This window comes from Cryptomeria japonica, chromosome 8 (genome assembly GCF_030272615.1).
Source record: "Cryptomeria japonica chromosome 8, Sugi_1.0, whole genome shotgun sequence".
In the NCBI taxonomy this organism is placed as follows: domain Eukaryota; kingdom Viridiplantae; phylum Streptophyta; class Pinopsida; order Cupressales; family Cupressaceae; genus Cryptomeria; species Cryptomeria japonica.
In genome coordinates, this window is record NC_081412.1 from 675,170,881 (window position 1) to 675,197,687 (window position 26,807).

The 26,807-nt window shown below is 34.6% G+C and overlaps 1 protein-coding gene and 1 non-coding gene across 4 annotated transcripts in view; one reads left to right on the top strand and one right to left on the bottom strand.

Annotated features, from left to right (window-relative positions):
- Positions 1 to 12,848: 12,848 nt before the first annotated feature.
- The window catches only part of LOC131032376 (acyl-CoA hydrolase 2), a 256,053-nt gene continuing 242,094 nt past the window's right edge, over positions 12,849 to 26,807 (top strand). Inside the window, exons 1-4 of one of the 3 annotated variants that reach the window (XM_057963330.2) lie at positions 12,851 to 13,156; positions 14,875 to 15,047; positions 21,396 to 21,488; positions 21,804 to 21,871. In XM_057963330.2, coding sequence (XP_057819313.1) covers position 15,047; positions 21,396 to 21,488; positions 21,804 to 21,871 — 162 coding nt within the window. In that variant the 5' untranslated portion in view covers positions 12,851 to 13,156; positions 14,875 to 15,046. Of the gene's footprint in view, positions 13,157 to 14,874; positions 15,048 to 21,395; positions 21,489 to 21,803; positions 21,872 to 26,807 lie in introns of all 3 variants that reach the window. The other 2 variants (XM_057963331.2, XM_057963329.2) reach the window with 2 other exon arrangements.
- TRNAA-AGC (transfer RNA alanine (anticodon AGC)) lies at positions 19,139 to 19,210 on the bottom strand. The gene has a single exon. It is a non-coding gene; the product is annotated as a tRNA-Ala (tRNA).

Here is a 26,807-nt window from a genome sequence, read left to right on the forward strand (position 1 = left end):
CTATTCTATTTATTTATTGTGTATCCTTTAAAGTTATAAGAGCCATAATACATGGCATCTAAACATAAGATTTTGGTAGTATAAAATTCAACAAGTCTATTTAAATAACAAACTCATCCATCTAAGAAATTAATCATATTGGGGTTCACCTCATAGTGTGATGACTAAGTTGTGGCATTGTTGATATTGCCACCAAGGTTTTAACCCCCATTAGGCTATTGTGATTGCAGGCTTGTGCCTTTGCTGATCTAGTGGGCTCATAGGTTGTGAACTACTACAACATTCATGTTGGCAATTTCACACACATTCATGCTTATCCTAGGCCATTATTGGGTTGGTGTGCTCGTGGGCTTTGTGCCCTTGCTGGGCTACCATGCTAATGGGTTTGGGGGGATGGGGTCCCCCAATTGTGGCCTCATTGGTCCATAGCTTCAATTCAAAAGAGTCCATCGAACAAAAATAAAATCACACTATTAAATCCTTATAATATTAAAACTAAATCATTACTTTTGGTAACATAAGTTTCATTAAATCTATTTAATAACAAGTTCATATGTCTAAAAAATTAATCATACTATTAAATCATTTTGATATTAATAGTAAATCAATACTCAATAGCATGAGATTTACCAAACCTTTATTTAATAACAAGTCCATCCATCTAAAAAGCTATTCATACTATTAAATCCTTTTAATATGAAATCATTATTTGATTCATCTACTTACGATAAACATTTAAAGATTGATTAAGTTGTCATTATTTATAATACCACTTTGAAAAAGAAGACCAACCACCAAATATCAAATACCATCAATTATCAATTTTTATCTCATCATAATAGATTATCATTTAAAACAATATGAAATATAAAATCTTTAATCATCATTATAAATAAATCATAAATAACGAGAAAGAAATGAAATTATTGTACTAGATCTCCTTAAAATATTAATAATAAATCATTACTTTGGTAACATAAGGTTCATCAAATCTATTTAATGACAAGTTCACATGTCTTAAAAATTAATCATACTATTAAATCGTTATAATATTTGTTACTTTTGGTAACATAAGATTCATTTGATCTATTTAATAACAAGTTCACATGTCTAAAAAATAATCGTACTATTAAATCCTTACGATATTAATAGTAAATCAATATTCTTGGTAGCATGAGATTCACCAAATCTATTTAATAAAAACAAATTGATCCATCTAAAAAATTAATCATACTGTAAAATCAAATTATTTATAATAATAATTTAAGATCGTATATGGTGAAAATGGATAACAATAATAACGATATTGAAAGGCTAAATGAATTCAACCACATAACCCTAGCCTAACAACAACAAAGATCCACCATAACATATGAAGATTACCTAAGACAATGCAAATCAAATGAAATCACAAAGATTATACCATCACATGTCCAATAGGGTTTGGATCTCCATTCTTCCTATCTCCATTGATCTTGCTTGATATATTTGCTCTCAGATTTTATGTGCACAAGAGCTCAACAAAGAACAGAATGTGGTTGCAAGTAGGATCGCCTATGTTCAAAAGCGTAGTGTAGTCAAGTAGTCAACGGGGGGGTTTGAATGCATAGTTGAGTAGAATGATTGATTAGGATGCATAGATTGATTAGGGCTGATAATGAAGGAAGCATCTCCTTATATAGAAGACACTATATGAAATGGAGGGATAAGGTTGAGAGGTGTAAAAGGAGGTCGGCTATGATTAGAGGGTAGGTAAAAGAAATAATAAAATAATGAAAGGGGTAGGTAGTGTATGAATTAAGAGATGAATGACATGTGTCATGGGTAGAAAAGGTTAATGAATTAATTAAATAAATAAAGATTTATTTAATTAATAGGAGTGAGATCAATTAAATAAATAAGATATTTATTTAATTTAGGAAAAGGATAATTTAAATAAATAAATGTATTTATTTAAATGAGAAATAAGGCTAGAAGAGGATAAATGAATTAATTAAATAAATAAAGATTTATTTAATTAATAGAAGAATTAAGCTTAGATAATTAAATAAATAAAATATTTATTTAATTAGACTGGACAATTTTGGGTGTCTACAAAGATTTATATTTAAATTTATGTTGAACTTTATTTTGTGAGTGAAAATGCGAATAGCAGATGTATATGCGAAGATTCATTTCTGCAAAACCCACGAAACACCCTTGAAAGTAGGGGAGGAAAAATGGTGATTGGCAAAGTGGAATAAATTTACATAAGGTCCATAAAAATGTTGTGGGCACCTCAAATAGATTTGCAGTTCTGAATGCCTCTCAATCATGTGCTACAAGAGCAAATTTGATTAATTTATAGCTTAATGATATATGCAAAAGGGTAGCCGGGGTTCCAAGGGGTCCCCCAACCGGCCAGAGGAATACAGGTGAATTGGCATCTTCCTCAATTATGATAACTAATCCGGTTTGGAGAAGGACACAATGGAACCCTAGGGCACCATTAAAGAGACAGGAAAATTCTTTAACACAGAGGAGAAAGGAATTTCTTACCATTCGAAAGGCTTCTCAGGAAAATTGTTACCCTAACAAAGGTAGTGTTACATATTTACCATACACCCATGTGGAGAAATTCTCTCGAGCCCAAAATGATGTTGCATTAGATGGAAACAAAATAAAATAAGGGTTAAGAAAACCCACCACGATCAGCTCAAAGTCATTGGTCCAAACTCAGTGCAATGAAGGAAATAACCCTAAACAAAGCTTAAACAACACTCAGAAGCCGTCGTGCAATAGTGTGGATAACATAGTGATAATAAGCAACGAACATACAAATGAATTGTGGGATTGCTACAATGAATACAGGCTCTTTGAAAAATTGTATGGATTTGGAGCATCAACTTTTGATGTCCTCCATTGGTTGAGAACTGCCACGAAAAACCAGATAAATATTACTTGTTTGGAAGATGATTTTCTGTTTATTCAATGCAATTCATATGAACTTAAAAATCATTTACTTAGGAATAATCACAGATTCTTTAAAGGTTATTGTTTCAAATTTTTTAATTGGAAACCTAATTTCTCGCCCAAAGATTTTGAAAAGCATAGGGTGCCTAAATGGTTTCGGCTCCCTAAAATGCTAGTAGAATTGATTCACGATCATACCCTAAAAAAATTAAGGGATTTTTTAGGAGGATTTGAGGGTATGGAGGAGAATTACAAGGATTCCTCTGACATACAAATATTAGCCAATGTTGAGACAAACAAACAGAAATTAGAACCCATCAAAATTATTACAAACCACTTGATATACCAGATCCAACCAGACATCTTTACAGGTGATATCACAACCAAGGAAGTTATCTTCCCTGAACAAAATATTGAGAGAAAAAGTATTAAGACAAAAAAATATCCTGTAGTTGATAAAGGTATAAACATAAAATTCAACCCAAATGGAGGATTTGTACTCCATAAACAAAACCCTAGGGCTAAGGAACCAGTAGACAATAAAAAAATGGCAGAATATGAAAAAGATAAAACATAGATAGGAAACATAGATAACATTTCTAAAGCAGGGGAACTAGCAGTTGAACAAAAAGGAAAAGATATAGAGAACATAGAGTGCTTTGAACAAGAAGCAACTCCACCATCGATAAACAATGATACAAGGGAACATAGCAAAGATAATGGAAAAGAAAATAGATCCCTGATGAGTGGAGAAAATATTGATAACCAGGAGGAAACAATAGAAGATAACGAAAATAAGGATGAAAACATTGAGGAATCAAAAAACTATCCCACACCATGCACAATAGAGAAGGCAAGATGCTCTAAAAAAAAGAAAAAGAACAAGAACAAAAAAGGGGAAAAAATAAAAAAGGAAAAGGTAAAAAGAAATCCAGTAATAAAAACAATGAAAATGATATAGAAAGGGAAGAAAGGATTGAAAGAGAAAACAAAATCATCCTTGAGTATGTTGGCAATGAAGTTACAAATGACCTCATGGAGCTATTCATAAATGAAATAGCAGATGAGGAAGAATTAGCATTACAAAAAGAATTGTTAGCCAAAAAATTACTCAAACTTAATATAACCAAGGAAGAGTTACATAACCGTAAATATGATGAAGTAATGGAAAAGATGGATAACCTGGGGATAGCTAAAACCATTAAAACCAGCTCACCCCCGGATTGTGCTACTGAACTAAAAAAGAGAGGAAAAAAATCATTTGCAGAATTACTAATCAAAGCGGGAAGTGTTGCTGGCCAGATTAAAATCACAAACCTTTTTGATGCAGGGAAGGGGAAGGACCTTCCCAAGGAGATATGAAACTCCTTACTTGGAATGCTAGGGGCTTGAATGCCCCTAACAAGCAACGTATCTTCAAACGTTGCATAGCTAAATTAAATCCATAAATATTCTTAATACAAGAAACTAAATTAAGTAACAATGAGATGACAAACTTCAACAAAAAATTAGGTATCAGAGAAATAGAAGGTCAAACTGCTTGCAGAGCCTTGGGTGGGTTGGCCATCATATGAGATCCTAGGCTAATATCCCTTAAACTAATTAGCAAGAGCCCAAACTGGATGTGTGGCTGAGCTATAAGCATTAAAAGCAACTTAAAATTTATTATAATAAATGTATATGGACCTATCCAAACACAAGCAAAAAGACAAGTGTGGAATGAAATTGAGGACTTCTTATCAATTGACATGAATCAAACATACATAATAGGTGGGGATTTCAATGCCATCTTAGACCCCAAGGAAAAATGGGGGGGTAATAAAAAAATTCCCAAACAATTCAAGATTTCAAAGAATGGACACATAAGTGTAACTTGATGGAATTCAAGACAAAAAATGAAGCCTTTACTTGGAATAATAGAAGACAAGGATTCTGCAACATAGCAGAAAAACTGGACAGATTCTTCGTAAGTGGAAATCTCACACAATCTTATGAATCCTCAGTTCTCCCGTTCTTAGGATTGGACCATTTCTTGGTCCAATTGACCATAACAGAGGAACTAAAGCCAACCAAAACCCCTTTTCACTATGACATAATGTGGCTCAGGGATGAAAACTTAATACAACTAATAGAAAAATGGTGGAAAGAAACAGAAGTTATAGGCTCCAGAACTTTCAAAGTAGTTACCAAATTAAAAAAGATAAAGTAACAATTAACAATATGGAACAAAATGCACTTTGGAAACATCTTCACAAAAAAAAATGAAATTGAGATAGAAATGGAAAAAACTAATGAAGAGGTAATTAAGCATGGGATGGATAACATGCTTTACCTAAAGGAAAAGACCAACTTGGCCCAATACGAGGAAATCCTAGCAAGAGAAGAAATATTTTGGAAACAAAAATCTAGGGAACACTGGTTGGAAGCTGGGGACAAAAATACAAGCTTCTTCCACAAGAGTACAAAACAACAAAGATCTATAAATAGGATCGATAGAATAAAATTATACTCAGGAGATTTTAGTGAGGACCCTGATAGTATAGCAAACGACGCTGCAGTATAGTATTTTGAAAATATCCTCAATAACAAAGAGGGATCTAGGTGGACAAAAGAGAGTGAATTCTTAAAATGCATTCCCAAGTTAATCTCTAAGGAACACAACCTGATACTTAATAAAAAACTATCTAGGGAAGAAGTAGAAACAACTTTAATCCAAATGGGACTGGATAAGGCTCCTAGCCCTGATGGATTCCCTACACACTTTTTTCAAAAATGTTGGAACTTCATGGGGGAAGAAATTACAGAAGCACTAGAAGGGATGATAAATTTAGGAAAGATTCTAACAGAACTAAATAACACATTCATAGCTTTGATTCCAAAATAGGAAATAGTGGACTGTTTTGAGGATTTCCGACCAATAGCATTATGCAATACCCTTTATAAATTACTCACAAAAACAGTTGCAAATAGACTTTACAAACTCCTCCCCATAATCATTAGTGAGGAGCAGACTGGCTTTGTGCCAGGTAGATCTATTTATGATGGCATAATCATTGCTCAAGAAGCAACCCACTCAGTACAAAATAATAAGGAATCGAGTATGATGATAAAATTAGATATTAAAAAGGCATATGAGAAAGTAGATTGGTACTTTCTATGTAAATGTCTTGAATCATTTCGGTTTAATAAGCAATGGATCAATTTGATGAATGCATAGCAACACCTATAGTATCAATCTTAGTCAATGGGGCCTCAGAAGGATTCTTTCAAATTTCAAGAGGACTCAGATAGGGGGACCCCCTTTCCCCCTTTCTTTTTATCGTCATGACAGAATCATCAGGAAGGATGATTAATAAGGCAAGAGAAACACAACAGTTGAAGGGTATAAAAATTACATCAGACATGGAACCAATAACCCATCAACAATTTGTTGATGATACCATGTTGTTTGGACAGAGCAATACAATAGAAGCAAAAACACTTAAAAAAATCTTAAACAACTACACTATGATTTCTGGACAGGAAATCAACACTTCGAAATCCAACATTATCTTTTTCAACACAGATAAAGAACTCCAAAGGAAAATCATAAACATTCTTAAATACAATATAGGGGAATTACCATGTAAATACCTACGACTTCCCCTAGACAAAGGGAATAGATCATCCAAATTATGGGATTAGGTGGTCTCCAAAATTACAAACAGAATCTCCTCATGGAAAGGGAAATGGTTATCCTCAGCTGAAAAGGCCACCATGATTAAGTCGGTTCTCTCAGCGATGCCAATATACCAACTTTCATGCATGGATCTACCCTCAACCAAAAGAAAGGAAATTACAAAACATATCAAGACATTCTTCTGGCAAGGTTCTGAAGACAAATTCAGACTCCCATTGGTAGCCTGGGAAAAGATATGCTTGCCTAAAGACCTTGGGGGTTTAGGTATCAAAGATCTAAAAATTCAAAGTAGGGCTCTTGGAGCAAAACTAATATGGAGAATGTATAAAAACCAAACCTCAAATGGGCAAGGATCCTTTATAAAAAATACCTTCAGAACTCGGATCCCACAAGCATCTTCAGGATAGCCCATCCACATAAAGGATCCAGAATTTGGAATTTTATGATTGGTTGTAGAGATATCATAATAGACAAGCTAACATGGAATTTAGGAAATGGGGAGGATACCTTATTCTGGAGAGATTCCTGGGGGGCACAAACAACCATCAACAAACTTCATAACTTTAATAAAATTATACCCAACCTTGAAGAGCACTGGGGAGATAAAGTGAGAGACTATGTGGAAGAATACAACATTGGAGGCCTCAAACAATGGAGATGGAAATCATTGAAAATTTTGGCCTACCGGACCATGAGAGATCCCTCTTAGCACAGATCCTAGCCTCAAGAAACCCTACATTAAATTCTGAAAAAGATAAACTGATGTGGGAAGGATCTAAGAAGGGGAAGTATGAAACTAAGGAGGGATATAAACACCTGTTAATCAAAAAGAATAACCCAAGCACTAACCTGCCCCTAAAGCTTTGTTGGGATAAAAGGTGCCTACCAAAGGCTAGCCTGTTTGCATGGTTAGCAATACAAAATCGGATCCTCACCAATGAAACCTTTAGGAAACTAGGATTTGAGGGCCCCAGCAGGTGCCCATTATGTGAAAAGGAGGAAGAAAATACTAATCATATATTGTTAACCTGTGAATATGCACACAATTGTTGGGGTTGGTGGAAAAAACAACTGAATTGGTATACCCCTATTCCTAGCACTCTCTCTGACATATTCCATGCATGGCCCATTCGGAACATAGGATGTATGTATGAAAATCAATGGGTCATAGCCCCCTCCCTAGTGATCTGGGAAATCTGGAAGGAGAGAAACATGAGGATTTTCAAAGATAGTAAAATGCACTGGGCCCAACTAACCAATAAAATCAAAGCTACCATAGTAGAAATGGTAAATAACCAGATCTCTAACAGTCAGAGGGATGTCAATATGTCCTATTGGGATGAAAAGATGAGACTAAGGTGGAAGGGTCTAGGGATTCCACCTTTCATAGGGGAAAGTCCAACACCTAACAACACAAAACGTGCTGAATGTAAGTGCCTACCCCCCTAAAGTTGGATGGGTAAAGCTTAACTTTGATGGGGCATATAGGGGCAATCTGGGAGATGCTGGACTTGGATGTTGCCTTCACAATTCAAAAGGAGAAGAACTGGCTCACATGGCCATACCCACGGGCAAAAGCACAAACAATGAAGTAGAGCTGAAAGCATTAGCAGAAGGTATAAATCTATGCAAAATACTGAATGTAAAGAGGATTAACATTGAAGGGGACTCAATAATAATCATTAATGCCCTAAGAAAAGGGGCAATGCCTAATTGGAAGCTAAATGCCTCCCTAACTAAGATACTGATGGACATCAAAACATTTGACAGAATCATCTATAACCACATCTACAGAGAGGGCAACAAAATGGTCGACTACCTAGCTAACATGGGGGTAGATGGCAAAACAGTGATCCATGTGGCCCTTGGCATCTATCCTTAACAAGATTTTAAAATGACAGACAACCTATAAAAATATCAGCATTTATACAAATTTATCCACAAATTGACCAAACATATCATCCCATTATATACATAGAGAATGATTGAGTCTAATATTAGGGGTAGGTGATAAGGATTATATATCTAAAACAACCTTTTACACTTGCTGCTTAGAACACTCTATATATATAAACCAATTTATAATCACTCATATAAACACATATATATAAACATAATATTTTGTATATATATATATGCATATATATACTGATTATATGAGTTTATATACATACATCATTTTATATATATATTGACTTACCATTGGCATTAAACTTTTGTTATAAAATATGCAGTAATCACATTGACATACTACACAGTATTTTGGGTGAGCCACCAGGAAGAGACTATAGACACTCTTTCTGCATAAATTTAAATAGATTATTAAAATTGATACAAATTTATTAACATATACAGATAGAACATACATAAATATCAATATTACACCGAACAGGGATATACACTTAAACATCCTCATTTAACAGATGAAATACCTGCAGGCTCTTATTTTATATATATATATATATATATATATATATATATTATACTTACGATTATACTCTTTCAAGAATACTCACACCAAATCTGCATATTAATTTTAATTTATTGTCTATTATATATATAAATATATATTATATATTGGATACATACATACATACATATATGTATGTATATATAAATATATGAGATGACATATATATATATATATACACACACACACACACACACATATATATATATATATATACATGTATGTATATATATATATACACACACATATATATACATGTATGTATATATATATACACACACATATATATACATGTATGTATATATACATGTATGTATATATATATGTATGTATATATATATACATGTATGTATATATACATGTATATATATATATATATATATGTATGTATATATATATATATGTATGTATATATATATATACACACACACACACACACACACACATATATATATATATATATACATGTATATATATATATGTATGTATATATATACACACACACACACACACACATATATGTATGTATATATATATGTATGTACACACACACACACACATATATCATCTCATATATTTATATATATTTTATACTCACTCTGTTTATTATTTATACATCACTTATCACATGTTAAATATATTCTTTATATTTAAACTTTAGTCTGAAGCATATTCTTTATACTTATACTCATATGCCTTGGTTTAGGATAATCATTAGCTCCTTATGATAGGTATATTCAAATTCAAATATTTACAATATTATGGAAAATCAATACTCTTAATCAAAGCGTCTGGTCATCATTGCACATTTGATCCCAGAGAGATCCGGGCCATTATGGCAGGTTAAAGTCCCAACGAACAAGGCATTAGCTGGTTGTCTTAGTTGGAAACTCGAAAGGACATTAGCCAAAATATGATTGTGGCTTGTAATTAAAGAAAAGGAAACTCAAAAATGATTTCTTCATAGGTGGATCTTCATTTGAAGATTTGGAAATTATACTAAATTAATTAGAGATGTTTGAAGGGGATGAAAGTACGCAAGATTTAAGAGAGGATGTGACACTTCAGTCATTAACATAATTATCTAGCACAACTATTAAGCCAAGCCTTTATAGTAAAATTAATAAGCTTCATGACCAATTTAGGCCTGTCTAGTTCTGTGTCATTGATACCTCCCCGATCTAAGTTAAACCAGATATGGATACCCCTATTAGACTGATCATTTCAAAGAGGCAAATGGCCTTCGATGGGGTCATCACCAAGGATCGCCTCGAACACATTATTTGTTTTCCTCATGCCTTAGTACTAGATGCTGTAGAGAACATCCTTGGCCCAGACTATCTCACAAACATTGACCAAACTAGGGCAAACTTTGATGTGGTGGCCATGTTTTTAGCCATTATGGTGTTCTTCACCAAGAACAGAGAGGACACAGATGCTTTATGCAAGGAGATCTTCATAGCCTCGATCTTGTGCGAAATGGAGAAGGTTCTTGTCAATATTGACAATGATTGGACCATACCAAGGCCAAGAGATTATGATGTTTCTATGAGAAACAACAGGTCGGTGCCTAGACTCCCCATTATCACTATGGATGAGGAAGAATTTACCAAGGAAAGGACTGTTGAAGTGAATAGGAATGTTAATTTCATTCATGTGAGGAACTCGCCAAAGACTACTTGGCTCGAGGACTTCTTAAGGGAAGAGGGCTTCGAACTGGATGATGGTGAAGGGGTGACCCCTTCCCCTTCAAGCTCGGAATATTGTGGCTATGGATCCTAGATAGAAGATGTGACAATTTTGTTCCTTCCTTGTCACTTTATATTCTGCTTCGCTTGGTACTCTAGCTTATTACTATATTAAGAAAAACAATGTTAGCTTATGGACAATACAAACTTTGAAAGAGATATTAATCTCGCCATATCTTAAGGATAAACATAGTTGGTTTAAATTCAATGAAATACTGTGATTTTACTGTTAAATTTATGGTTTTACTCATATCCATTTCATGAGAGTAGCTCTAACCTTTCATTTTAGTTACTATTGTTGTTCTTGTTCATATACTCCTACATATATTGAGGATTGGCCGATATATTCATACACTATTTTTTATATTCATATATATTCATATATACTCATATATATGAATATAATCATTTGTATATGCTCATATATATATTTGTATATACTCATATAGGTGGATACATAATCAGGAAGGGATTTGTTAATAAAGTCTACAATGAAAGCCTTCGACATCTATATATGTAGACTTATATGAAGCAAGAGCATCAATTGCAAGATCTATTATTTTTGCAAGTTGTTAAAATATACTTGTATGGCACTTGTTGCTGTGCTATCTATATATGGAAGATTATCTGACATTCTATAGACTACGGGTAATAAGTGGCAAGCATGCAGAATATTCTGGGTGAGAATTAAAGTTAAATATTGCCATGGTACTCATCCATTTCTATCTATTGCCCTTTTCGTATAGATTTTACATGGCTGTGTGAGTTAGCTTGACACGGATATAGGCATGACAGAATCCCCTTTATTCCCTTTTGTTATTGTATCCTGGATATCATCCATTATTGGGGATAGCATCCTGATACAAAAACAAAAGGAAGTAAATCAGTGGTTCATAACTATTGAGGTGCATTTTTTAAGGGAATTACTATGAACTCTGTTTATGAATGTATCATATCAACTACTTTTCACTTGTAGATAAATGAGGTTAAGGTTTTAAGAAACACTAAAGTAGGAAATCAAAACACTCTGTTTATATTTCTCTGTTTAAATTTTGGAATGACAGATCCAATTAGATAAATGGCTGAGGAATAATCCTAGATTGGAATATAAAATATAGTATTTGAAATAAGAAAATTAAATTTTACTAACAATCTTGGCAAGTGGTATGAAAACTAATCATGCAAGGTGAGCAAGGCCATCTTAAACAAAAGAAAGGAAGATAGCTATGCTGAAACGACCTATAAACAACATTAAATCAAAGCTCAAACTCAAGACAGGGCACAAGGAGAGCATTGATATTTGTAATATGTTAAAAGGGGCTTGTAAGGGAAATAAAATATCTTCCCACCCTGATCACCCTTAGCCCGGGGCGTTATTGTAATTTTCAAAAATCTTGTTCTTATATATTATAGTTGTAGGATTTTTCTGGACTTTGGTCCCGGGCAAGGCCGAAGGTTTTCTCGCCTCCACTCTTTCCTACCGGCACCCGCATGAATGGAGTGTTGTAAATTTTATTAATGATTAATAAAATTTTTGGCTTTGGCCTTTAACCAATCAAAAAAAAAAAAAGAAAGAAAAAATTAAGATTTATATTTTGTATTGTTTTAAATGTTATTCTACAATAATTTTTTGTAAGTTAATAAGTGTTAAGTTCCCATTATTTTGATAATAAAAGATATTCTACAATAATTATCACTATAACTTCAATTAATTTAAATTAATAAGTATATAATTCCACTTCATAACTATAATAATATATATATTTTTAATTATTTAGGTACATGTATTGTTTGATCCATTCTTCTTTAAAAGAAAAAAAGAAGAGAAGAAAAGAAAAAAAGTATGACGGTGACTATGTTAAAAAAATGGAGAAATCCATTATCAAAATAAATAATAACAATAATTAAAAAGACGATACATAAAACTACAATAACGAAATCAATGACCCCTTAAAAACTGATTTCGACTTGGTAAACATTTCAAATGCTTATCTTCTAGTCCTTCTCCTCATGATTCTAGGGTTCCAATATTCTTAGACGTTGGCAAGAAGAAATTAAAAAAGCTAGCACTATTATTAAAGTGCGGGACCCATAATCGTCATTATATCTAGACAATCTGACAAGCACGTGCCACATTAAAATAAAAATAAATTTATATATGTACTTGTATTTCGGCGCCTGCTTTTTTAATTGTTGAGGTTCGAGCTCAATTACATACGCACTGTGTGTTTTCGAACTTGAAAAAGGTTTTGAGTTTGATTCCTGAAGGTAACATGGAGGAGGAGCCGAAGCCGAACCCTGAAATAGGTATGTTACGGAACACAAAGCAGGCTTTGAATGCTCTTTTGTAAAAGTTAATTTAATAGAACTTCTCCTCTTGTTGATTTTTGCGTAAATTTACCGTTGGCGTTCATTGAATTATCTTGTATTACCTCATTTTAGAGCAAATTAGTTTCGCACTAGAACGAATAAGTTTGTGTTGAATTTTTTTTCAGTTTGATTACTGGACTGCTTTTTACGAAATTTCGCCTTCTTTAACTTAGTTTATTCGTAGGTTTTGACGGAATATCCTATATATGTAATATTGAACTTGATAACCGGCAGTTTTTAAGTGTTAGCCAACATCTTTTGTGTTGAAGGTTTTTCTTCTTTCTGTTTTGCTTGAATTCTGGTTGAATAGAAGTAATTTTGGCATTTGATTTTGCCAAATTCACATGAATATTGTCATGTATTTGTGATTTGAATGTGATTATTGACAGACTTTAAGTGAATTTGGGAGGACAAATTCCTCAAAATTTGTTTAAATAAATGCATGTTTAGTATCTGAATTTGACTATTGTACAACTTGTAACAAACTTTTTCCTTCTGTTAAGTAATTTCTCTCCCTCTCAAATTTTGACTAAATGTATGCGATTTCGTCTCCTGTTAAAGAAGATTTTGTATTCATCAAATGTTGGTTATGGATATATGAAGCATTGGCATTTTTAAACTGGAATTTATTTTCTTTTAAGGAATTGATTATTTAGTCCTCAAATTTTGGTTAAATTCATTCCATTTAGAATTTGATCTTTGGCAGTTCGTAACTAAGTATGTGTTCTTTCATTGAAGGATTATTATTCCTCATTTAAAAGAAATAAAAATGTTATGCGCATGCACCCTTACACTGTTATATAGAGTGTTTCCATTCTAATGAAAATATATCAGTGCTCTCTTTTTATCTAAATAGATTTAGATCTGGACCCACAATAATCTGGGGCCATGGCTGAGGTGAAATTCAGTCAGGAATAGTGAAAATTGAGTTTATTTTACTCTAATTGAGTTCTTTATCTTAAGAGACGAATGTAATATGTGAAGGTTAAGAAGGTATTTAAAACATTAATAAACTTTTACTACTTTAAGGTCTGTGCAACAAGGCCTTTAAACTAGATGAGGACTGACTTTAAAGTACTTCAGAGCTTGTTACTTATTTTAACTGTTAATTAAATAAAAGAAAGTATTTTGAATAAGAATACATAATTTTTTTTTTAACTTATCTTGTAATTAAATAACTGTGTGGCAGCTGATATGTGCCTCCAAGTTAATGCCCTATTTGCCAAGGTTTGGAAATCATGCCCAATTTGTCAAGGTTTTGAAATCCTCTAGATGCCCCTAGTTTGTACCCTGTGTCATTTGTGTTTTTTTTTCGCATTTTTCCTTCAAAATGTTATTCCTTGTGCCTCTGGACTTTTGCTGTGGTGAATGAAATGTCAGCATGGTATTTTAGCTTTTGCCTGTGCTTTTGCCCTAGTCAATTTGTGAATTTGTAACCACTGAAAGCAACGATCTTGTGCGAAGTGGCAAATTCACACAATTTGTTTGTACACACGATTTCTTTTCAAAACCTGACTTTCTTTCAGTTCTTCCTTGGTTCCTCTTTTAGTTAAACCCAATTTAGATCCATGTTTTATGTTTGTGATTTTGTTTTGTACATTTAAAAAAAAATCTATCCGAGTCATTGTGAGGATCCAAAATATTGATATTTGCAGGTTCAAAGTATTGTGAGGATCCACAGTCTTTTTTTTGGCACGTTCAGCCACCATCAAGCCTGAGCTCCTCCTGGTGTTCTTCTTCCTTCACCTTTGTAGATTTACCTACAGTCAGCAGCCAAGAAAGAAGAGGATTGAAGAACGGGATTCTCAGGACTTATTGTCAATTCAAAGTTTGCTCTACATCTACAGTCTATCTAGCTCTACATTTTGTCATTTCGATCAATTATTGTTCTTTTGTTAATATATGAATTGTTAGAGTGGGGAAAGATAGAACAAGAACTAGTACTTCTTTTATTTCTTTGTTTTCTATTGTTTGTGTTCATTGCTATTGCATATTTATCAAAAAACCAAAATAAGACATCTACTTTCAAAGAACAGAATTTGTTATTTTTATTGTAAAAGAAGATCCTCCTTTCCTACGACATTAAAATTTCTTATTCGTAAGATCCAAAGAAAATCTTCTGCATCAGATTTCTTCCGAAAGAACCACTGCAAACATCTGAAAGGAAATTTGGAAGAAGCACAAGAAAGATCTTTAGTAAATTCAAACTTTAGAAGAAAATCAGATTTATTTAAGACAAAAAATAAACTAACAGTATTGTTTTCCCTTTCAAAAGAATTTTATCGCTTGCTGTGATTTTGCTTGCATAAGGATTTGTCTTGATTTCTAGACATTAATTATCTTGTAAGATGCAATTTTTTAGAAAAAGCAATTGAATGGTAATGTGTTTATTTAGAAAAGCTTAAAGCTAGTTGCATCTAATTAATCCATCTTATTTAGTTGGTTGATTGCACTAAACCTAAGTTGCCAATTTAGGTACGGGTACGGGTACGTCCCTGTGTGAATATATATATATATATATATCATTATTATTATTATTATAATATATTATATTATATATATGAATTTAAAAAAAATAAAAATTAATAAATAAATAAAAAGCCTATTTTACTAAATATTATTAAAGATAAGCGAATAAAGAAATGGAACATAGAATTTAAAAATAATATGATAAGTGAAGGGATGCATAGAGATGAGTGAAATTGAACATATTTTTTAGAAATGAAAGGGCACAAAGAACGGTGGATAGAGTAGCAAATTTTTGGTGACTGGTGATTTCATGTAACTATGCGATTTCTAGTAACCATCGATTTACCACCATCTCGAACCCGCAACGCATCTAAGGCCGGACCGGACCCGACTTGAACCCCGTCCCACACCCTGACACTAGGCTATGATTTCGGTAACACACATCACTAAACGAATTAACTTTGTATGATTAGTTTAGTGTATTTTATTAGCTATTTATTTATAATTAATATTTGTCTTTCATTTATTTCTAAAAACACAAAAAGAAAAGAGTTGCGTTGCATTTTGGAAGTAGATTAAATTTTTTTATTTCAAATAAATAGATGAAATTTGTTTCATTTTTCTTATTAGATTAATTTGTCTAACCAAACATAAAAATATAATTTTTTAATTACAAAACTAGAAGAGTAAACAAAAGAATTTGAACACCTTCCACATCATTAATACCAAACAACACAGATTTCCAACCAAGTTCCAATTATCAAACATCCAAAAACAACAACAAAACATAAGGCAACCTTGAGGGTAAAACTTATAGCTTGATATGCCTATGGATTTGTTCAGACATACCATAAGGATTTTGGGATGAGGTTTTCCCTCACCTATCACTTGCTTGCTTGAACACATTGATGAACTAGAAGAAGAGTTAAGAGCCAAGACCTATGTTCCACGAAGTTTAAGGGACGAGGATGACATGATGTGTTTCTAGTACAGGGGTACTTTTGGGCCATTTTTTAGGAATTTTGGCATTTTTGAAAAATCCTTCTCTACCAGTGAAATGCGCTCCCTTCCTTGTCTTGGGTGCAAATTTGAGGTAGTGGAGGAATTTTGCCCCAAGGAAAATCCTCCTTGACCAAGGAAATGCGCTCTCCTCTTGTTCTTGAGTGTAATTTTGAGGTAGTGATGGAATCATGCCAAAGGAAATGCACTCTCCTCTTGTCCTTGAGGGGAAATTTGGTTTTGCAAAGGAAGGAAAATCCTCCTTGACCAAAGAAATGCGCTCTCCTCTTGTCCTTGAGTGTAATTTTGAGGTAGTGAAGGAATTTTCAATGAAGGACGAATTCCTTCATGCCCAAGAATAGACTTTTCGTGCCTTTTCCATTTTGGGAAAGAATTCCAAACTTAGCCAAATTTTTGATTGTCTGCTCGCTTTTCAACTTTTTTGGATTTAGAACTAGATATTCAAGAATGCTCTGCCGTCAATGTATTGCTAGCTGCCATAGATAGACTTTCCAAAAATAGACTTTTCAACATTTTTGCATTTAGAACTAGATATTCAGGAATGCTCTGCCGTCAATGTATTGCCAGCTGCCATAGATAGACTTTCCAAAAATAGACTTACTAAAAGTAGTAGGTTCTTCCAAACATCAAATTAAGGCAAACCGGGACACAATGACACTTACTAAAAATAGACACTGCTAAAGATAGTAAGTTTGTTTAAGCACAAAATTAGGCCAATCTGGGCCATAGTGAAACTTACTAAAAATAGTAAGTTCTCAGAATTTGCTCAAATTTCACTGTTAGCGTCCTTGAAGGGTTCTTATTTCATTACTTCGTTCAGATTTCTCAAAACTATAAGTTATTGATCTCATTTCTTAGTTTGAAGGGTAAATCCCCTAAAATAGACAATACAAGCTTCTAGACTTAGCTAAATTTCTCCACAACACTTGCAGACTTAGCCAAAATTCACCAAAACACCTGGGGACTTGAGGAGATTGCAAAAATTGCTGTTGGACTTAGCATAAATCATCTTCATTCATCCAAACACTGAATTCCTTGATCTGGAGCACATTTGCACCCCTAGGGAGGAATTTTTTGAGACTTAGCCAAATTTTGGCTGTTTCTCTTTCATTTCTTCATATCAGTTCTTAGGGTTATCTTGACACTTAGCCAAATATCCATCACTCCATTCCTTTGCATGTGCATTCTTTGTTCTATCACTGCAATCTCTTCTTTGGATGATGATATGATCCACTCAACAATGTCCTCTTCTCAGCATCCAAGGTCTTGCTCCCCGCAATGTACCTGAAAAAGACAAGGAAACGTTGTGAAGTACAAGAATCAATCAAGTTCATCGTTAGCAAAATGCAAAGTTCGAAGGATAAAGCAATAAGCACAATGCATTTCTCAATACATCAAAATCCTAATTCTTGACTTGATGACAATATGAAGACTGTATCCTGTCTAGGCTGTATTTTCCTTAAGAATCCATTCCCTGCTTAGGCGTTTCATCACCTTCAAAGATCAAAATCCATACCAACAAAACCTTATAACTGATTCCTTAGGGTTGAGAGACGACACAGACTGCAAAAGATATGGTTTATTCAGCCAAAAAGAGGGGGTCTCCATTTGCAATGAGGCGATGTGTGAAAACGTCACAATAGGTTGTGTATGAAGATTTTATTTTATTATTACTCTTATTTAAAGGGCTCAAGTGAGCAACAAAATTTTATAACATGGAGGCATATGTTTCAAGTACATAAATTAGGAAAGGCTTCATGACAGAATTGTATAATTATAAGGATATCTATTAGGAAGAGCATTCAAGTTTCAAGGCCTATAATCTATCTTATATAGGCAGACTTATACACAATTCGATGCATGGTTATAAGGATAACAAATCAGGAACAACATGTTTATAAGGATAATGAATCAAGAACAGCAAACAAAGTTGTATTAAGATCACTATCATCTTCGTGTGCATACAAATAAGACTTCATATCAGAAATTCAAGAAGTTGTAATTATTCTTATTTATCTATTGTCTTGTTATTCATTTTTGATTGTTCATTTGTTAACATATTGCAATTTAGTGGATATATTTCATTGTTCCTAAAATGGGACATTACAGATGGCCAACTATTTTATCTCAAGAAATAACATTTTTGTTTTCTTTCTTAGTTTATTACTAGCAAATATACACATCTTTTATCTTGCATCCAAACTTCTCCATATTAGTTTTACAGAAACAAAGTCTGCAACAATTTTTGTATAACATTAACGGATATTGGAACCAATGTCTTGATCTTGTTCAATTGTTAAAACATTATCAACTTTTTAATCTCACATAAACAATCCCAATGGAGGAATATTCCATAGCAATCTTCTTGTTCTAAATACATAACCCTAATGGTCCCTTAATTTATTGATAGTAGTTGGTCTTGTTGAGACATGGACCAGCTAGGACTCGAACCTAGGACCTTCCATATGCTGCTGGAATGCTCTACCACTGAGCTACTGGCCCCTCTTGGACCAGTCCATCGTCGGTCCAGGTGTGGCTTATTTCCAACACCAAGACCCCCCCTTAAGCCACACCCAGACCGACGATGGACTGGTCCAAGAGGGGCCAGTAGCTCAGTGGTAGAGCACTCCAGAAGCATATGGAAGGTCCTAGGCAAAGTTCCCAGACTCGGACTCGGCTTTGACTCGGCAAGGCTGACTCGACTCGTGACTCGGCTCGGACTCGGCAATGACTCGGCAACGACTCGGCAAAATAAGAAAACCCTTGAAATTTAGAGATTTTTAACGATTTAAAACTTGTTTCATACACCCATTATTGAATTAAGCTTAAAGACACTATAACATCATCAAATAGAAGCTAATTTGATCACATACATAAACATACATTCATCACATGCGTAGAAATGTAAATTGTAGCTGAAGGAATTAGAAAACATAGATATATAGAGTTATAAATGTTGTCCAATGTATATAAAATCCATGACTTCAAATGTTCCCAAACATATATGTAACTGTAAAGTGTAAACAAAAACAAGTCTATGGCTCAGGCTCTGGCTCAGCCTCGTCTATCTGCCTCCTAGAAAGGCGTCTAAGGTAGGTCCTGGACGACTGAGTAGCCATAGTCTCTGCCTGTGATGTGCCAGTCTGAGTAGCCATAGGTGTTGGGGACGAGGGGATGTGTTTCCGGGACGGGGGGACCAAGGGCCTAAGTTTGGGGACGGCAGGGGGACGGCGACGGGGGGGGTGGCGGGGTGGTGGTGCTGATATAGTTATACATATACATATAGTACTTGAAAAACTAGTTTTGAAAAGATGTATGACAGTATTATACTATAAGAATTACATTTTCAAATGAGACTATAGGAAATTTGAAATACTAAATCTAAATACCAATTACCAAGATTTCTAAGTTGTGTTGTTATATGGAGCCTAATCAGAGTCAGAGGTTAGATTTTCCCTCCTTCTATCGGCGCGGTTTCCCCCTATATTTTTCAACGGGGGTTTGGGGGCAGCGCCCCCAACTTGGGGTCAAGGGGCAGCGCCCCTTGCGCATTCCCTGTCGCGATACAGGGCGGGGTCGAGGGGCAGCGCCCCGCGAGCCCAAAAATACTTTTATTATTTTCTAAAGGCGTCGGGTGTTATAAGAAAGGGAAATGGCGAAAAAAGTCATTAAAAATGTTATGTTTTTTTTTACTGCACTTTATTAAGTGACTCCAGCCGGGTCACGACCCTCGGACTCGGCGAGTCAGGGAATGACTCGCCTGACTCGGCGAGTCAGGGAATGACTCGCCTGACTCGGCGAGTCAGGCGAGTCACGCCCTCTGACCCGTCCGAGCCCGGGTCAGGGTCACTGTGACCCGACAGGGGTCACCCGGCCCGCTAACTTGCGTGACTCGCGTGACTCGCCGCGAGTCACGGAACTCTGGTCCTAGGTTCAAGTCCTAGTTGGTCCATGTCTCAACATGGTATTAGAGCCAGGTCCAGGTTAGGAGCCCCAAGCACACGAGAGGTGTGGCTTAAGGGGGGTTGTTGGTGTTGGAAATAAGCCACACCCGGACCGATGATGGATTGGTCCAAGAGGGGCCAGTAGCTCAGTGGTAGAGCACTGCAACAGCGTATGGAAGGTCTTAGGTTCGAGTCCTAGCTGGTCCATGTCTCAACAGGTCTAAGCCACTTCAAGATATTTTTTGTCTTCCTTGGACCCACCTTCACTTTGAAGATAATAAAATGAATCTTTGCAATCAGATGTTGACAAAAACCTTCTTTGTGGTCTTAGTTTATAAAGCTATCAATTTTTCTTGTCATTTTTCAGTTCATCTCTACCTGTGTTCCTTCCTACGGTGACATTACATGGGGCTAGACATGGTTGAATAGAGCTAGAGCCTCAGAAACTTAGACATCAATTCTTACATGGTTCTAGTTGTTCACAACTCCTTTCTGCAAACAACTTGCATTCTTAATTATGCATTTTACATATATGATAGTGTTTTGAGCTCCTTGTTCTTGCCAGTTGGCCATATTTGATATGGGAAAATATAACAATTTGTGTGAAGTGTATTTGAAATAAAGAAAGCACAATTTCATGTTAACAAATTGCAATTAATTGTTAGCATTACGTTTCTTGATTATTTTTACAGATTTGTTTCATTTTTGGCTCTTTTTAATTTTGAAATTGTTTCTTGTTACAGTGATGCAATTTTTAGGTTCTATGCCTTTGTTGCAAAGATTGCCAAGCTCATCTGTGAAAAAAATTGCAGGGTTGATCAAGTTCAAAGATTTTGGTGAGTCCTATTCTTGGTGATTGCAGGCTTAAGTCCTTTAAGGCACTATTTTATCTACTAATGTTAATCAGAAAAAATGACCAATTCTAAAATGAAATACAATCATTGTTCGACATCTCTTTTCCCATATCGTTAAGACTTCATTTAGTAGGAGGTGCTTTCAAAATTCATTCTTATTATGCTGGCTATATTTGTGAGTTCCATTTGGGTACCTTTGTGATTCTTGGACTTCAATGTTATGTTTTTCTCTGTCTCCTCTAATTACTGGAAGCTTTTGAATTGATTTGAGGGAGCATCTAACACTATGTATTACAGATCGGGGCGAGTACCTTGCCAAAGAGGGTGAGGCAGGTGATGGTGTTTATTTCATTTGGAAAGGGGAGGTATATTCTACTAATATTTACTGATTGTTGAATTTTGCCTAAGCATTATGATTGATTGGGAATATAGAGAATGTTAAACTATACAAGCTATATTACAAGTACGATGAGTAGAAAATGATGGCATTTATCATCTTGTTTTTAAGGCATTTCTTCCCATGGCTGAAAAAATGGATGGTACACCTTCAATAAAGTCCCTTTTAAATTTCAAATTGCTAACATTAAAACATGTAGATGCACAAATCTTGTGAATAGAGCTATAAACCTGTTGGGACTCTTCTAAAAAATTGTAAAATCTTTTCTTTTCTAGGCTCATGTTGTGTTTTTGCCTCCATTTCGCTCTCCTTTGCATTGATAGAGTTTGACATTTGTCATAATATCCTAAATAATCTAAGTGCTGGTCATTCAGGGCAGTTATGTGTGTTTATTGGCTCCCAAGACTTGGTTCAAGTGCCGAAAAAAGCAAGGAAATAGTGATAAAGATACTAAGGGGCTCAATAATTGTTGGTTGAAAATTTTGTACACTTGGGGAAATATACAAAATTGTGGTTTCAACCACAACATGTGAGTAAAACTCTCCTAATTAAGGGAAGGCTCCCCCTATCTAACTACAACTTTAAAAATAAAATAGGATGAGACAGCAATCTTTCTTCTTCTTTCAAGAAAGACAATATCCTTTTCTCTTCACAAAAAATGACAGCGATTGGATAGAAACAACAATAACCACTTTTAAATGAAATGAGAGAAAGGAAATGAAGTTTCCTGAAAACGCAAAGACTTCTGTCACTTCCTTCGGGACGGGACATATCAAGCTCAAAGACTTGAGTATGTGAAGTCCTATCTACCCTTTTCTACACTAATGCTATAAAGAACAAGTTATGACAGCTCAAAGATTGAAAAACATTATTCTTTTCTTTTTTTAAAACAATGAAAAGTAGTGTAAGCTCAAAGACTCACTGCTATTTCCCACAAAATCTACTCCTAAATTCTCCTAAGAACAAGTGAAAGCACAAAGATTTGCAACTTCTCTCAACAAAATATTTATTTTAATCTATATTAAACTCAACTACTTGCAGCACAAAGACTGCAAATCTGATAAAAAGTATTTTGGCCTTGCTTGAAAACACACAAACACAATTCTGGGCGACCCCCCTTCACGTTTTTCTTTTGCTATTTTGATATTGCATAGGGCATTGAGGGCAAAAGCATTTCACCTTGAAATGCCCTAAGTTCACTTCGTTCAACCTTCTGCTTCTCTACAAGCATCAACCATTTCAATATAGTCCCGAACTCTGCGATATTTGAAATTACAGCCTAGATGTTGTTTCCCAAGCCTCCTAAGTTGGCTGTTTGGTGGATTCCTTGATATTCTAAAGGCTTCGCCTTTTGTGGTGACACTCCAGCTCCTTAATTGAGACTATAGGCTATAGGCATGTTCAAGTCCAACTTTCAGGTTCAGCTTTTCACTATGCTCCAGGATACTATATTCTCTCTCCCTCTTCTCCTTTCTTTGGAAATTAACAAAATCCTACTCAGGGCCTCGACGAGGCAAACCAGGAAAAGGGGGTCCCTGTCGACGATGGGGAGTGTGTGCAAGGCACAACAATGACCATAGCGCTCAATGCATCTTGAATCTTCAAAAGTCATCTTAAGACAATTGTGTGTGATGCAAATCAAGTTTCAACAGCTTAACATATTGTAAACAATAAAACAAATTAAAATATAAAAAAGCAGATGATATGTCACATTAAAATTTAAAAAAGAATACTAAAAAAATAAAATTTAAATTACCTTCGAGAATTCGAAGCCAGAGAAGTCTTGAAGGTGGAAGGTGGTTTGTGCCATATGATGACTTGAATCATGTCGGCTTTTGTGTAAATTTCTTTGACCCGTTCAATGTCTGTACCAATATTTTGCAATATCAAGTTGAGTGGGCTATACATGGTGCCTAAAAAAATATGCCTATATGTACCCTCCATTATTGAATCAAATGCCCTACAATTTTTAAGATTGTTTGTTATGAGTTTGTGTTGAGTAAAGGAATGTTTTGTTGCAGCAGCAAATGTGTGTGAAGAGTTTGGAGTGGGCCAGCGAATAGCTCCAGACCAAGTAAGAAGCCAATTTGAAGCTCCAAATGAGCAGAGGAAGGAGATTTGAGCATCTAAAATATTGATTTTATTTATTTTAGAAGAAACATATTTAGAAAAATGAATAATTTAATTATAGAAGACTTAGCTAGTTAATTAAATAATTAAAATAATTATTTAATTATAGGAAAGTGCAGACAAAAGAATTAATTAAACAATTGCAAGAATTTAGTTAATGAGAAGTGAAGAAAATAAATTAAATAATGTTTTTAGGGTCCATCTTATTGGATTGTATGAAGATATTGTGAATGAAAGTTGCATCCTACACTTGCCCCTCACAATCTATTACTTTCGAAAACATTGTCCCTTCAGGGGACACTACAGTGATATTGATTAATGGTCTATTTTTACAATGTTTTGATCCAATAGAAATGATACACACCTGTTTTAGTCCATTTCCCCTTGATTGCTCTGAATGATGCTTCTACAAATGTTTTCTCCTTGGTCAGTAAGCTGGTGCATACCTTTTCATAGATAGGACTCCTAATTAGTAAGTGCATTGGCAATTGTCACCACCATATCCTGGCAATATGGTCATCTAACAAGGTTGAAAGTAAGCCCATTGACATTAGTGCAATGAGAAATTCTTTCATTTGCAACCTATCTTGCCTCATTCTTGAAGGGTTTTTTTCAATGGGCCTCGTTTATGTGAAATAAATGGGCTATTTGCTTTTTAGAAAGATGGTGGCACAAAAGAATGTGGGCTAGCTAGTTGTGATAAGCCACTTGGAGGTTTTTTCAATCCTTTCAAGAAAGAGGATGTACTCTTTCTTTTGATATATTACATACCATGTCAACATTCTCCTGTTCTTTAATACATCCCATTATTTGTTGGTTTGGCAACCTTTTTTATATTGGCCTTATACAAATTCTTGTTAAGTTGGAAACAGTTCATATATGAGCTTTCACTTGACTATATGAGCTGTCATACTCATTTTCACATTGGCTGTAATGTCGATGATAACCCCCACAACCATGAAATTGTTCAATCATGGTTGTATGTTACTAAAGAGGTGATGCTGCATCAAATTTAGATGAGCTCTCTGCATGTGGGGCAAATAAACTAGAACTACAATTCATTTTGTTTGAACATGAAAAGAATGGCATTATAACCTTTCTATTATGTAATGGTTTACTAAAATATTTAAAACTTAAAAAAAAACCTTGAAAAAAATTGAAAAATCTTCAAAACTTGAAAAAAATTACAAGATTCACTTACCTTGATAGAATTTTTTTCGTTGTGTAGCCTTTTCTTACTTGCTAGTGTAGGTTTTTCTCTCATGTAGCCTTCACCTTTGAAGAAAAATGTAGTAACCTTCTAAAAACAACAATGGCAACTTGAAGGCAAAAATGTTTTTTTACTCATTGAATGAGGCAAAAGAAGTCAAGTTCCTTAACTTTAGGAGGAAATTAGGTATTTATGATACTTTTTTGTAAAAATGTTATTTTGTTTTTATTGCTGGCTGGCCTAAAGTACCTGTGGGGTTTGCTTGTGCCCGGATAGGGCCACCCTGAGCACCTTGGGTTTCTTGGACATGCCCTAGGCAAATGCCAAGCTCTCTTGGGTTCAGACCTACCCCCAAACTGAACCCATACAGTTATGGGTGGAGGGGGGTGGTGTACCAAAAGAACCTAATAACATAGTAGGAGCCCACAATCTTTGTCTCTATATCGTCCTTTGATTCAATGGTTGATTTAGTTGTTGTCTTCTCTAATTGTTTTTGCTTAATCAGAGGGGTCATGTTTATTTCCCCTTCAACCGTCAGTTGAATGTTTGGGCGCAATTAGATGTTGTGGCTAGGGATCCATGCAAGATGGCATCTAAGGTGATTGATGCCTCCACATGCTTCTGAGTGGCATTTTTCCACCAAGGTTTCTATTTCTTGATGCCATTTGGATGTAATTGCAAACACTGGCATTGAAAAAAAAGAAAAGAAAAAGAAATCTAATTGTTGCTAACCTTGACATTGGAAAAATAAAATGATGAGATTTAACTGTTGCAGTTCATCGCCTAGATTTTTTTTTTCAAAAAATAGCAAAATTATGGCGTTGAAATAAATAAAAAAAAATTAAATGCAGAATGCGAGGATCTGTACATTCATTCAAATGGATGTGAAATAAATCTAGAAATAGAAGAAATCTAATGTTAATGCTGAAAAAGATCAGCAAAAAAAGCATATCTTCAAAATTTAACTTTTGTAGCACTTAATTGCTGATGTAAGCACAAGGCCATTCCACTTAGTTTGTTGAAATACTGTTCATCGCAAAATTCAATTCACTGCTTCGCCTCTGTTCACTGAAAATTCTGCTGCTGTGTTCAAAGCTACACCTGTGTTCACTGCAATCTGCTCCTGTGTTTGTAGTAGACTTCCGCAACCACATGCCACAGTCAAAGCCTTTCAAATTTTGCTAAAGCTTGATACCAGGAACCTTGCCAAAACTTCAATTTGAGGAAATTTATTTTCTATAATCCCTTCAATCACAAGCTCAAAGGAGATGGACTGCAGTTATACAATCTTGGAAGTGCATTTTTGAAATGTTAAAATGCTTTTTTTGGTGTTTTTTGGGCATCTAGATGCCTTGGTATGTGGGCTTATGCCATGGCGAGTACTTGCAGGTTTTTGTGATTACTGACCCAAAAGCCTTTTTGAGTTCTCACAATGGGCTCGGCCTATGTAGTGAGTGAGTCTGTATGCAAGTTACTTGTAGAGACATTCAGCTCATGAGAATTATGGGTACGTGGCCATTTCTGAATCTCTGGTTTGTACCATCAAAAAATGTTCAACAATTTG